This window comes from Stegodyphus dumicola, chromosome 6 (genome assembly GCF_044657685.1).
Source record: "Stegodyphus dumicola isolate Sdum_Otavi_A_Nest chromosome 6, ASM4465768v1".
NCBI lineage: Eukaryota > Metazoa > Arthropoda > Arachnida > Araneae > Eresidae > Stegodyphus > Stegodyphus dumicola.
The window spans coordinates 183,316,455-183,331,003 of NC_140773.1; the positions used below are offsets into that span (position 1 = coordinate 183,316,455).

A 14,549-nucleotide genomic window follows, 5' to 3' on the forward strand; every position below is an offset into this window, starting at 1 on the left:
TATACAGGAAGTAAAGACAAAAGTCCATTTCAACAATTTTTAACTAACATTGCTGTGTATTGAACACTTAAATTAAGTATGTTTTTCCTAACTTGTACAACAACACACACACACAACAAACAGCAGTGTTCTTTTCCTCCCCTCCACCTAGCGTAAGCATTGTCAGAAAAAAAAAAATAATGGCTCTATTGAAAATACTTTGCTTATTGAAATAAATAACCTTTAGAGACATATTTTATAGGAAAATTATACTGCAGTGCTGTTTTGTCATGGAAAAGATAGATCTCTTTTCCTTCCTTTATTTAACCTAATTAATGCAATTATTTTATTTTAGTTTTGTATTATTTTGTGATTATGCAGCTTAATTGCTGTGTTAAAATTTTTTTCAAATATTTCACTTAGAGATATCTCATGATGTTTCTGATTCACAAATGCCCCAGTTTGCACCTGTTATTTTACCTGAAATGTTGAAAATTTTCCTCCAGGATCAGGTATGACTTTTATTAAAAATATATATATATTTCTGAAATTTAATTTTAACAATTATTTATATTTGCAAATTTCATTTTATTGAGAAAGCTTTTCATGAAATTTAGCATTACTATATAATGCCTTGGTGTATATATATATATATGTGTGTGTATATGTATATATGCTTATATATATATGTGTGTATATATATATATAAGCATGCATATAGTGGATTAGAGCATTATATCCACTTCTGTAATTAAAATTAATCACTAATGGGCCATCAAAAGAAGTTACATAAGAAAAATGGACATTTCAAAATTTCTAAAAGTATCTTGTGTTATCTGGCGTCAGTGACATCGCTGTTCAATTTTCCATTCCTGTGTAGTAAGGGGTTGAATCTGAGTCTGCATAACATAAATTTGTAAACTTTGGGATATTACGAACTTGTGAATTTGGAGGTTTTATCATATCATACATAATTCAATGAATTTTGAGGTTAGGGCAAACCCTGAACTCTTCATTCAAGAATTATAAAATTGTCAGGCAGTGTGATATGGTGTTTTTCTGTTGAAAAAAACTGATATCTTGTTAGAGTATTATTGCATGAAAATAATCACTGATGTGAAAGAAATCCCTTGTCTGTAGTTGTTTTCATATGTGTATGAAATGTATAAGTATTTTCAAATATAAATTTTATTTTCTGGTAAGACACATTGAACCATTTGTACATTAATTTCACTACAGTGATAAAGGGTAAGGCTTTTAGTGAAGTGTTCAATAATGCATCTGAAAATTACCGATTTAAGTAATTACCAAGAATTTAACAAGGTTAAGAAAGAAGTATATTAAGTGAAGTATTTCTCTGAAATTTACGTGCAGTAAATCTTTACTGAGTATGGGTTTACGGAATGCAATTTTGCATATATTCATTATCTTAATTGTTTCCATTTAATTTGTCCCAATGCTAGAATTTTATTCATATGTAGTTCAGTGTTCATTCTTCAACATCTTGCTGGTATCAGCTCTGGCCAGAAGTTAACAGTAATTTTAAAGGATTTCTCCCAAATGAAAATAATGCCAAAGAAATCCTACATGTTTCAAAGGCAGTTAGTTTGTGATGAAGGATTTTCAAATCTAGTAGGAGAAAAGCAAAGAATGATTATTTTGGAATGCCAACCGAATAGTGAAAAAAGTGATATTGAAGACAAAGCACCTTTAACTTATGAGAAGATAATAAAACAGGAATTGTCTGATTTTGCAATGGAGTTTTACCCATTTGAAGAAAAGAAAAGTTTCAATGCTTTTATGAGAGGTATTGAAAAACTCTGCTCTCCTTACCGCGAAAGAGCTGCATCGGTCATCGTCCCAAACAAAAATCTCTAGCTTTTTTAAAAGATAATTGTATCATATGCTTATTAAATAGTAATGAAGTTCCCTTCAATTAGCATTTGCTTCCTTTTTTCTGTTTTAATTACACTAATATTTAGTTTGCACGAATTATACACATTTTTTTATTTTAATTGTACCTAATTTAATTTTTTTCCCTCCCTAATAAATGAAAGGCAACAGCCATTTTCAAAATGACTGGCAGCAAATTAAAAATTTAGCATAAAAGCAATCAATCAGTAAAATTAAAAAAAGCAAGAAACATTGATAATAAAACACTTATCTTATTCAAGAAATCATTGTAGCTTCAAAAATCATCAGAGAATTCCACAAACTTGCCATTGTACAGTATTCGCATTGTCCACTGACTCAAACAGACGTGGGCTTCATACATATCTGGGTATGAAGCCCACGTCTGTTGCCCGTGTCTGAAGCCACATACCTGGATTATGTCATGTATACTTTTTGGTGATGCTGTGAGTTGCCATTTTTGGTGACATTGTACTTTGCTTCATTAATACTTTTTCACAGTATTTCATTGGGAGTGCAGATAATTGGAATATACCAAGTTATTGCAAATTTTTATTTATATAAATCAGAAAAAGTATCTGAGCTTCACTTAAAGTAAATATAAATTTCAGAATACAAGAGAAGAAACCAAGACTGTTTAATTTAAAATATGGTATTATCAAATACAAACCAAATTCAATTAACATTATTGAGTTAAACATTTGACAGCTAATTTAAGGGGGGGAAGTGCTTAAATGATGTTTTAGAAACTTGGTATTATTATTTTTTTTTTACTTTGGCGTAATTTGAGATATAATTGAACTATGGGAAAAAATTGGCATGTCATTTCTGAAAAGCTACAATTTTGCATCAAAATAATTATGTTAGAACAAATGCTGTATATAAATTCAATGTAAATTCCAAGTCATGCGTTTGAGACATGAAAAATGGACGTGGAATTTTGGCAATCAGCATACTAGATTGAAAGAAATAAACTGGCCCACCCCCATTTTAATGCATTGTACATTTTATATATGATAGCTTGTTTTAGCAAGTAATATTTTCTTTTCTTTTTTACCATTTTAGAAATATGGTATTCGAACTAGAGGTAGAGCTGTTGAAATTTTCACTACATGTGCAGGAATGATTGCTACTATGTCTCCTTATAATAAGGTAAGTGTTTTTATGTTTATCCTTCATGTAAAGCTCGACAAATTGTTTTTTATTTTTACTCAAAAGACTGCTTATTTATTCTCCCTTTATTTCTTATTGGGAAAGTTTGTTTGGTATACTTCTAAAGATCTTGAGTGGATTAATGACGTTTACCAAGATATCTCTGTATTTGGATAAGAGATAAAATTTATTGATTTTTATATACGAGGGCTATCCAGAAAGTAGATTACGTTTTGGAATAAAAAAATAAACAAAGTATAGGAAACAAATTTTATTATATACAGATGAAAGCCACACTCAAATACTACTTTTCTACATAGTCACCATACAAATTAAGGCATTTATCGTAGCGATGTACGAGCTTGGAAATTCCTTCGTCGAAAAATTCGGCCGCCTGCGCCTTCAACCACTTCGTTACCTCTTCTTGCCTTCCATCTTGCACAAAACTTGTGGTAACCAAGCTTTTCGCTGATGATTTCGTGCAACAAACTTCGCGAAATTTGTGGAAAACTCAAAGAAAGTTCCGTTATTGTGAAATTTCGATTTTCACGGACTTTAGCATCGACTTTTTCGAGAAGTTCGGCGGTCACTATGCTGGGTCTCCCACTTCGATCTTCGTCGTGAACATTGGTTCGGCCATTTTGAAATCTTATGACCCACTGACGCACTCCACCTTCAGTGATAATGTTGTCCCCATACACTTCACGAAGCTGCCGATAGATTTCTATCGGTTTACAGTTTTTTGCAGTCAGAAACCTTATTACTGAGCGCAGCTCGCGGGATTTTCAATTAACGCAGACATTTCAAACCGTCACAGTATCTGAACGGAGCACAGCACGAACCTCTCACTAGCACGGCTAGATGCAGACTGAGCTGCGCAACGCTCTGACCCCAAGATGGCCGCGCTAGCCCCGCCCCTAGTGGACACAGACGGAAACGTAATCTACTTCCTGGATGGCCCTCGTATATGTAAATGTAGTTAGAGGATATATTTTTTCAAATATTGTGAAGTACTTTTTATTTTGTAATTTACTGTGATGAGAACAGTATTTAAGGGAATTATCCTGTAATGAATGCATGAAGCAATTTCTAAATTTTAGCCTTTTTAATGCATTTTCAAAAATATTCATTCGTATACTTACCCTGGACTGATATTGTAATTGATAGGATGAAATTTATATGCTGTACATATTTAATATTAACTGGGTAGTAAAAAGTAAGTATACAATCGCAGTAATAAAAATTATTGCTGAAATGAAAGGCTAGTTATAATAAATGAAATGCCATGACGATTTTAATTCATGGCTTGTCTGTCATGAGCATAGTAATTAATATTTGTAATAAGGAAATTCTGAAGTTTTAACTAAAGTTGCATTGCGTGCAAACTACAAGTTATGCAGTTTAATTACTAATTTTTAGGTGAGTTATATTTGGTGATTTTAATCAAATCTTTGTTTTTAACTACCTAATGCTCAGTCACACACTTGGATATGCAGCAAATTGCTCTGTTAACATATTAAGCAAAAATTGTTAAACTAGTGTCCAAACAGCAAAAGTAAGAGAGAAAAGCATGAAACATGGTTAATTATGAAAAATCAAGAAGGAAATTCAGAAAAATTTTGATCTCTATTCGTCAACTACATGCATTTCAACGCGTCTTGCTAAGAATACTCATATTGTATGAATAATACAGAATGAATTACCTTCAGTCAGACCTAACACAAATAATTATCCTGTTTCACATGTATGGGTATTTTCTGTAGATATATGGTGCCTGTATTTAAACTACATAATGATCTTTTTCTTGCATGTACTTACGTTTTACTGCTACTTTATAATGTGTGGACTGCCAAATAGGAGATAATTTGTAACAGCATTCTGGCTCTGGATGCCCAAGTATATGCAACTATATGAATATATATATTTCAACTACTGATATATTTATATGAATGTTCTCATAGTAAATATGCTTTAATTATATATACTAGACACCTGAAGTAACACATTCAATAAGTCCCATGACTAAGTAAGACAACAACATCCATTTCACAAAATTCACGTTTATTCATCAACACAATCACCATCAAAATCTATGCAATCATTCCAACGCTTTTGTAACTTTTTGATACCATGCTTGTAAAATGATTTGTCCTTGTCCACGAAATAAGCTTCAGTGGCAGTGATGATTTCCTCATTCGAGTCAAATCTTTTTCCCTGGAGCATTTTTTTAGATCAGCAAACAGCCAGTAGTCGCTTGGAGCTAGATCTGGGGAGTATGGTAGGTGGGGAAGCAGAGTGAAGCCCAACTTGTTCAATGTAACTAGTGGCACGGTGCATTGTCTTGATGGAAGCTGATTTTCCATTTGGAAAATACTTTTTTCGTGCTCAACTTTTCATGTAAAATCCTAGACATGCTTCCAGTTGATATGTTTACTATCTCACCAATCTCACGAACTTTCACTTTGCGGTCATTCATTACGATTTTCAACACGTGTTTCACAGTGAAACATTCAAGAACAACCTAAAACACTTTTTTTAAATTACACAGTATCATTTTATTGTGATTATTGATTAAGGAAGTAACATTTTAGTTGTGTGCTGGCTGATAAGGCTCTGCGTGCCAACTGTGGCATACGTGCCATAGGTTCACTATCACTGCACTAGGACGAAATTTTTTAGTCCCTGATGACTCCACAATAGTAGCAGCAATTTCTTTTTTTTTTTATGGGGAGAGGTACTGCTTTCCTCCCCCTTCCACACTTTCTAGCAAACGATCCAGTCTAATTGAATACTTTTACCATTCTTCACACTGAATATGGTGTCAAAGGACTTTTTCCTTTATGCATTCCTTTGACATGCCTAAATTCATGTAAAGCAGCTGCAGCATTTGAGCTGTTAACATAGAATAGTTTAAAACCAAAGCGTAACTGGCAAACTAAGTGGCATCTCGTACCACATTACTGGCAGAGATGACCACTTTTTAATTTTGCTGATGGTTACGGTGTCATTTGCACTGTCAACTCCATGTATTGGCGATTGTTGCAACTAACTTTTTTTATTATTCCATTCGTCTTCCCCCTTCTCGATTAGTAAGTACCAATTTTGGTTTTCGGATTATTCCTTCAAGCTTAGACAGCTCCAAATAGAGATACTTATTTTATTATCACCCGGTATATCTTAATCAAGTTGAGCAGCTTCAAGAAGCATAAAAAAATTTTGGCAGCAGTCTGAAAAAAGATTTAAAACACACCGAAACAAAAATTTAGAACTGTAAAAAAATAAATTGCACTACTTTTATTTTGCTTTAAGATAAGTCATATATATCCATGAAGAAATTTAAACATTGAATCATATATTAATGTGACCTTCTCCCATGTTAGACATCAGTTACAAATAAAAAATAACATAAAGCATGTGTTGGCAATAGATTTAGTGGGCATATAAAGTGTGTTGTTTGAATTCAGAGAAATATTTAAGTTGTTGTCATGAGTAAATGTAACATTTATCAGATTTACAAAAAGGAATGTTTATTACTTTTCAGGCTACGGATAGTAGCATTTCAAAGATTATATAATTTATGAACTGTTTACTTGTTGCTATGTTGAAATTGTACCATACATGGCATGGTAATGACAGTTCATCTGCAGATGAGACCGGAATTTACATTGGCAGTATTAAAAGTGAGTCTCCCTGATTAGCAGAAGGTTGCTTTTCATGATGATGACTCATGTCTTTTGCTTTGTCGAAAGAATGGGTTCTGATGTATACAGTGAAAAATATCAAAGAATAAATATTGGTCTAGGGAATGTTTTTGTGGTATTATTCGAGTATTTTCGGCATTATAGATTGCGGTAAGTATGCATTGATTCTTGCAAACTATGTGTTTCCTTATATGTGGAATTTTTTCGCCCTGGAAGTGATGGCACCTTCCAGCATTATAATGCAACATGGCAAACATTTAAGGGTATATGTGAATGGTTAGAAGAGCACAAGGGAGACTTTCTGTACTTCCCTGGCCCTTTTATCGGGCATAAACCAAATGAGAATTTTTAGGACCTCCTCTATCAAGTTTCTGAATGAGTCCTTTGTCATGTACCGTCCAGCATGTGTAAACTGCATAGCATTCAGCATAGTTCTATATCCCTGTGAGCATGTTTTAGCATCTTATTCAGTCCCTCCCAGCCCAGTTAGCTGCTGTCTGCTGTATGCTGTATGCATGGGATTTTTTTTACATATTGTCGTATAGATGAAGTGATCAAAAGTGACAAATGAAGAGGAAAGTACTCAAGTCTCAACTCAAGATTTTATTAGTCGGACCATAATAAATAATTAATAAGTAGCCACTTATATACACTTGATGAACAAGCTGGAACATTCTAGACTTGGATGGTTCTGGAAAATTGAGAACATTCTCTAATAAATGAAACATAAAGGAAATAAATTAACAGAAAAGAAATTTGAGCAAAACCCAATTTTCATGTGACTTGCATTTGATAAGTTTCAAACTCAGGACCTTCAGTTTCTGAATCCAACGTCTTACCCACTAAGCCTCGATGTGCATAGTCAAAAGAAATAATTTTTGCTACAATATTATAGTCTATTACTTTAAAATAAGAACTTGAAGGTTATTTTCCACTACCACCTGTAATCATGGAAGCAACAAGTGTGAATAAAAAGGCAATTCACTTAATTTTTCCCCCTCTTCATTTCTGTTTATTATATTTCACTTCTTGAGACACACACAAATGAAGGCTGACTTTAATTGCAATCTCAAATGATGTGGAAAAAAATAAATGTGTGGTGATGACAACTTAAATTTTCTTCAAGGAACCTGTTTAAAGAATGCAAGACCTAGCCACTCAAATAAAATTATTACATTTGAACTCGTAAAACAAATTCATGAATGTATAGAGTAGATCATTGGGTGAATTTTGCTACCGTAAAATTTTACACAGAATACTCCTAAAACCACACTATCCACTTGAAGGGAAACCAATTGCACAATAGTGCATACTAGAGCACAATACTGCGCATCACGATATTGATCTTCTTGGATATTTCTGATTGTGTGATGTGATAAAGTTGTTTTTGTTGTGTAACATCCATAAAAGTCAAGCAACATTTGAAAAAGAATACTTACATTTTTTCTGATCGAGGACATCACTTTTTCATTTTATCAAACCAAACAGAAGCAGTTAAATTCTGTGATGATAAAGCTGAAGTATAAATGAAAATTAAGTCTGTTCTGTCGGTTGACATGGTGAATTCATTTGAACTAAAATTTTAATTACATGTATAATTTTTTAATTTCAATCATTTAGGATTTGTTATTATCTACTTTTAAATTATTTGTAAGTTAGGACATTTGAAAGTTAACCGTATTTTCAAATTATACAGATCTGAAAGGTTTAACTGTTCTTATGGAGTTTTTCATGCATGTATATATAATGATAGCATAAATTTTGGAAGCACTATGAGTAGAAATGCTGATTGCGTAGAGACGTGATGCTTAGAGCATCCATCCATTTTTGAAGAAGAATCAGTCGACCCGGATTAAATTCCTTTTATTTATATTTCCCATTTTGTGGCCGCAATTCACTTGGCACTCTACTTATGCCTATTAAAGAACATTTACAGTTTCAATATTATTGTCATAGAAGCGAATATAGCAGGACGCACATGATTGCAGAAAGACGTCTGGCCAAGAGGAAAGCACATGCAAAAGTGATGCATCAGTTCATAGAAAGAAGGGAGGGAGTCAAAAGTTTCAGTTTTTATTTTTGGTGTACAATTTGGTGATTGGTCAAAAGGCATCTGCATTAAGGGTTATGTGAGACTGCATGATGAATTTGAATGACGCAGTTTAGACTTACAGTGCTATTTTTAGGACAGATAGATGAAGCTCCCAAATGAAATAAAAAATATAAGAGGTTATAGTGAATTCAGTTTAGAAGTTTTGCTTTTCATATTTTTTATCTTGCATATATATGTGAGAAACTGCAACTTATATGCAAAATATGTGAACCTGAAAGATAATTATATAAAAGTTATTGTTCAGTGCTTAAGTTATAAGATAGTAGTATTTGAAATGTTGAATATTACATTTTGTCTCAACAAAGATAATCAGTTTCTAGACAGTATATTTCTAACTTTGCTTAAGATTTGCTAATTTTAGTTTGACTATGCAAACAATTTTCATTATCATTTACTTTTTCTATTTATTTATTTGTTTGTTTATTTTTTGCTTTATTTTAATGTATATTATATTACTCTTAAAAAATTTTGTCTTTAAAGTATAATTTGTGTCTGAAATCTTACAGACTGCTGCTAAAGCATTACTTTTTCCTATATTAACACCTTTTACTGAAGCCTTAGTTAGTGCCTTAAAAACACCTGATGGCCTGACATCAGACAGTGGTTTGAAAAAGGATGTTTTGAATGTGAGTATTTGTATCTGTAATTTAAATTATTAATGGTTTTGAATTTCATAGAAATTTAAGTTGCATATCACTGTTAAGTTATTATTTGGTCCATTATTATAGAAACTTCGTTATGTGGTTAAATTCATGTGTGAGAAAATTTATAATGTTCTTTCTTATATGACATTAGAATCATTTACACTGTAAAATAATGAACTCTTTGTATACAAATAAAATGCCTAAATTTTATGAATTGTTAATTTTCTGTTACAGTTTTGAAAAACATATGCAGACGTTGATATTGCTCTTATATTTTTATGTAGCAATTAAAATAATTATAGATTAAAGTAATTTCTTTCATAACATGTTCAGTTTTACAAGTACTCATTCTTAATCCTTTTTGAAGAGAAAAATATGTTTTGTTATAATTTCTCTAGTTAATTTATTTTTATTTTTCTATAATTTGTCATTCTTTTTTTCAACCTGAAAGATTTTTACTTTTTTTGGAAATGTTCCTTGATGTATTGTGGAAATTTAAAACATTATGTTAGGTAATGTAATTGCAGACTGTAATTTGCTATCGTCCCAAAAAGTGCTGATGTGTCTATAACTTGATTATAATAGTTTCCCCCCCTCCAATGATTAAAAAATGCAAGTTTTGTAATAATTTTTAAAAATTGACTATTTTTCCCATCTTAAAGAGTTACTGCATAAGATGTGATTAGTGGATACTATTATATGATTAAAAGTAATTTTTTATAATTATGAATCTATATTTCAGAAGGAGATGGATAATTCGAAGGAAGGTTTTGAACCTTTTATACCGAGTAATTTATGGTGTAAAATTATTGTTGTGAAACTGGAAAACAACACATTTAATAACAGCACATAATATTAGTTGTGATTAAAATTTAATGCACTTTATTTTTAAAATAGAATTATTAATAATAGCTTTTTGTAAATATGCTAATCAGTTTTTATGTCGATTTTTATCCTTCTTTGTGAGATAACCCCCCTTTTTTTAATTTGAATGGATGTAGTGAACCAAACTATTGGTCACCTGATGCTTATAGAGTTCAACTGTTTTATAAAAGTGCTGTATGAAAAGTGCATAATTTTAACCCTTTTTTAAAATCCCTTTCCCAATAAAATTTAATGAAAATTCTTAAAATTTGATCAGGAATTTATGAACCATAGAAAAGCTTTATAAAATTACATGCTTGATTATGCACATGCTAATTTTGATGTTTATTCTCTCTCTGGATCAAATTATAAGTAAATGAATTTTTTTTTTTAAATTGAGTTTTTCACATTTGTTTTAATAACTATTTATTGTTGACCTGTCAATGGTTGAAAAGTAAAGCTGTTATAGTAGTTTTAACCAGAAGCAAAAAAATGTGGATACACAATATGATTAAACTAACAATTCAGACTTTCACTTTATTTTATTGTACCTATTCTGTTTAAACAAAACTTCCCCTGCAGAAGTTTTTATCCTACTAGAACAAAAATTATTTAACTCCATATTTATACTTTTCAGTTTGTTTTCATAACAGTGTAAATTTTGTTATTTTTTAACAAATATTAATATCATTTTAGTATTTTAGAAAATGAGTTTGAAAATAGTATTATACTGGTATATAAAAATTTAAGATGAGACAAATAATCACATATAATGTTGTCCATCATTGTCAGTACAAAGCATTTCCTAACATAATTAATACACAGCATATTCTAGTATCATCTAGCTCTAAAACTATAGGAAACGTGAACAATACTAATTGAACTAGTAACCCCAAAAAATGCAGGTTCCTTTATTCAAAAATACAATCTGAGTAGAAAAAGACAGAAGATAAAAACTTCCAAATTACAGGCAGCAGGCATGAAGACTAATTAATAAAAAATTTGATTATGCATAATCCTGCTGTGTTCATGCTGAAAACAAAATCATCAAGTTTTGAGATATCATAGTCAATTATTCTTAAAGCATCAAATGCAGCTGCAGATTTTATTGCTGGTGATATGATGCTAGTATTTTCAAAGAAGATCTCACACATTTTGATTGCTAGTCTCTGGGCCATGTAGTGTGACCTATTTAGTGAATATCTTCATTCTCCAACAACTCAGCAGCCACAATCCATAAAGAGGAATTGAACCACATTTTGATTGTTTGTCTGTGGACCATTTGGTGAATATCTTTATTCTCCAACAACTCGGCAGCTACAATCCATGAAAAGGAACTGAGGGCTTATAACAATGAAGATACATGAGGAAAAATATCGATCCCAAAGGACTAAATTAGTAACTAAATCTCTCTGGACGATGAGAAGTTGTGTGCAGCTACCAAGCATTATGCTTCTCCAAAAGAGAATTTTGTCATATACAAACCAGTTTCTTTCAATAATGTTGCAAGAGTGACTGAATGTTTCTGATTTATGAATGTTATGTAGATGTTTACACATTCAGAATCACCACTGAGACTAAATCAAATCTGATCTATCAAGAGCACTCAATTTCATTCCTGAGTTCCTAGTCTTAATATTCATGGTACCACAGAAAATATCAACTATAATATGTATGTGTCAATGGTGCACACTTATTGGTCTTTGAGCAAGCAAATCATCTGTTTGCAATATCCTAGCCACAGTAAAATACAATATTTGAAGCACATTGCACGAAGACATAATGGCAAGTAAAGCATTCTCATTGCCTATGGAGGGAAGATGTCTTTGAAGGTTCAAGAAGAAGTTGTTATCTTTGTGTGCATGCACTTATGTAATATATTATATTGTATGAGGTACAGTTTAATTATTTTCATCTTAGGGATACACTATGATAGAAGTTTGTAGATCATTGGTATAGATAATGTTGATTTCAGGACTGCATACTGAATATATCGTACTGGAACAGCAGTATGATGTCATCCAAACTGATGTGCAATGCACAATTATTTTCTCTGAACCACTAGTAGCATACACCATCTTTCTGGTTTACATCTGTCATACATGTGCACAATATTCTTGTTACATGTACCATCTCATACTGAAAATTAAACAAATGCCCTAACTATTTTTCAATTGGTTCTGCCTGTTCATTCTCCTGCTGTGTTAATTTCTTGACCGATCCCTAACCCACCAAACCCTGTGTATACATTGAAAAATGTTTATCGTGATACCTTTAAGTACACTGACACATATCTATCTAGACAAAAAAGCTAGCATAAATAAGTATCAAAGTATGAAGCAGGAGCGTCGGTTTAGAATTGTAATCAAGAAAATTTCATTTACTTGACACTTTTGGGGAAGTTATGGTTAATCTTTGAATTATGGTAACTTGGCGATTTTTTGTCAAAAATTTGGCGACCAACCCTGCTACAGCAACCTGCTAGTTTTTGTTTGGACGCCATTTTGTTTTCACGAAGTAAAGGCATTTTTTTTTTTTTTTTTACTCAACATTTTTTTCCAACAATCTGCTAGCCGAATTACGCTTATGCTAGAACTTTTATGGAACAAAAGTGCTTAATCATGACAAAGATTAGGTGCGAAATTGGGAGAAAGTACAGAAGCGCAAACTGCTTGCCGCATTTTTAAGAATTGCACATACACGGTATCCATGTACACGTCAACCTATTTTCACTTAAAAAAAAATCCCAGAATTGCACAAAAATGGCATTGCGCACACTCTGACTTTATCCATGTACACTGCTAAAGTCCTAGTTAGTAACCTTTATCGCCTTACCAAAATGTCGCCAAACTACCTGTTACCATATTCCAAAGATTAGCTGAAGTTATAAATATCGGAATAAAAGTCTCAAAGTACAAAGTAGGAGACTCATTTTGGAATTGTAATAAAAAAAAATCCCATTTACTTGTGACACTTTTGGTGAAGCTTAGTTTCTGGGCCAAACTCTTGATTACTTGGAAGATTAATTTTTACACCTGTGTATTAATGTTGTATGAAAAAAAAGCTTTCTTTTGAATATCATCCATAAGAATTTTACTTTTTTATGTTGCTTTTACCTATGAAGAATTCATTCAACGAAAATTACATGATTTTTTTTAAAGGCTTTAAAAATTCTGATACAGTATTTTCCAAAACAAGTGATGCAGTGGCTACCTCATATTTTAGCTCCAGTATGGAATTCCTTGACAGAAAGTGCAAATATGTATCCTTAATTTGTTCTTAATAACCTTGCTTGATTAAAAAATGTATTTTCGTTGATATACAGTACTCAACTACAATTTCAAAAAGTCAAATTAAAAGTATTAGTTATGGTAAAATATACATAGGTGAAGGAATATACCAGAGTTGGCCAAACATCATATCAGTAAGAGCCACACGTTTGAATTCAGGAATGTTCTAGAGCTGCATCTAGATTTTCTAAAAGCCACAAGTTCGTATTTACATCATTATACAAGTAGTGGAGGAGGTTTTAAATAGAAAGAAATCCCTGATAACTTTGTAAAAAGAGTTTAAACTAATCAATTACTTCCTTTTGGACACTGAGTACTTTTAGTTTACCATATTTCATACATATATTTTGTATGCATGAGCCATACAATTTGCCCGCGAGAGCCGTATCAGGCTCGCGAGCCGCACTTTGGCCACCCCTGGAATATACTGCATAAAATATTTTTGTTTAGTTTGTAATGAAGAGTTTATCATGCAGTATTTTTTAAAGCATTTCCATTAATGTAGGTGTTTTAAATAAATGGTACATTGAATTTTTATTTGTTGTAAACTTCTCATTACAACATTTTTTATCTTTTACTGTATTTGACGGCATATAAGATGTACTGGCATATAAGACGAACCCTTATTTAGAAGGCCACACACATGTAGATGTAGAAAAAGTTATGTGTGTCTAGACCTTTATCCATGCTAAAAATAGCATTCAGTATTGAAAGTTAACCTGTGTCCTTCACGTATCAGACGCAGATAACTTTTTTTAGACCAAATTTAGGGAAAAAAAGTGCGTCTTATATGCCGTCAAATACGGTACTAGAAATCTACAACATTTTATCATTTCTTTCATTTCTGGAAAAATTATAAATGTGTATGAACTGAGAATCATTAATAATTAACGTG

At 31.8% G+C, this 14,549-nt stretch overlaps 1 protein-coding gene across 3 annotated transcripts in view; it reads left to right on the forward strand.

The window, feature by feature from the left end:
- Positions 1 to 14,549, forward strand: part of Ipo9 (Importin 9) — a 210,007-nt gene that overhangs the window by 43,240 nt on the left and 152,218 nt on the right. For all 3 annotated transcript variants that reach the window (XM_085819244.1, XM_085819245.1, XM_085819246.1), the window contains exons 4-7: positions 403 to 491; positions 2,956 to 3,042; positions 9,363 to 9,482; positions 13,526 to 13,626. In XM_085819244.1, the coding sequence (XP_085675370.1) occupies positions 403 to 491; positions 2,956 to 3,042; positions 9,363 to 9,482; positions 13,526 to 13,626 (397 nt within the window). The remainder of the gene's footprint in view (positions 1 to 402; positions 492 to 2,955; positions 3,043 to 9,362; positions 9,483 to 13,525; positions 13,627 to 14,549) is intronic.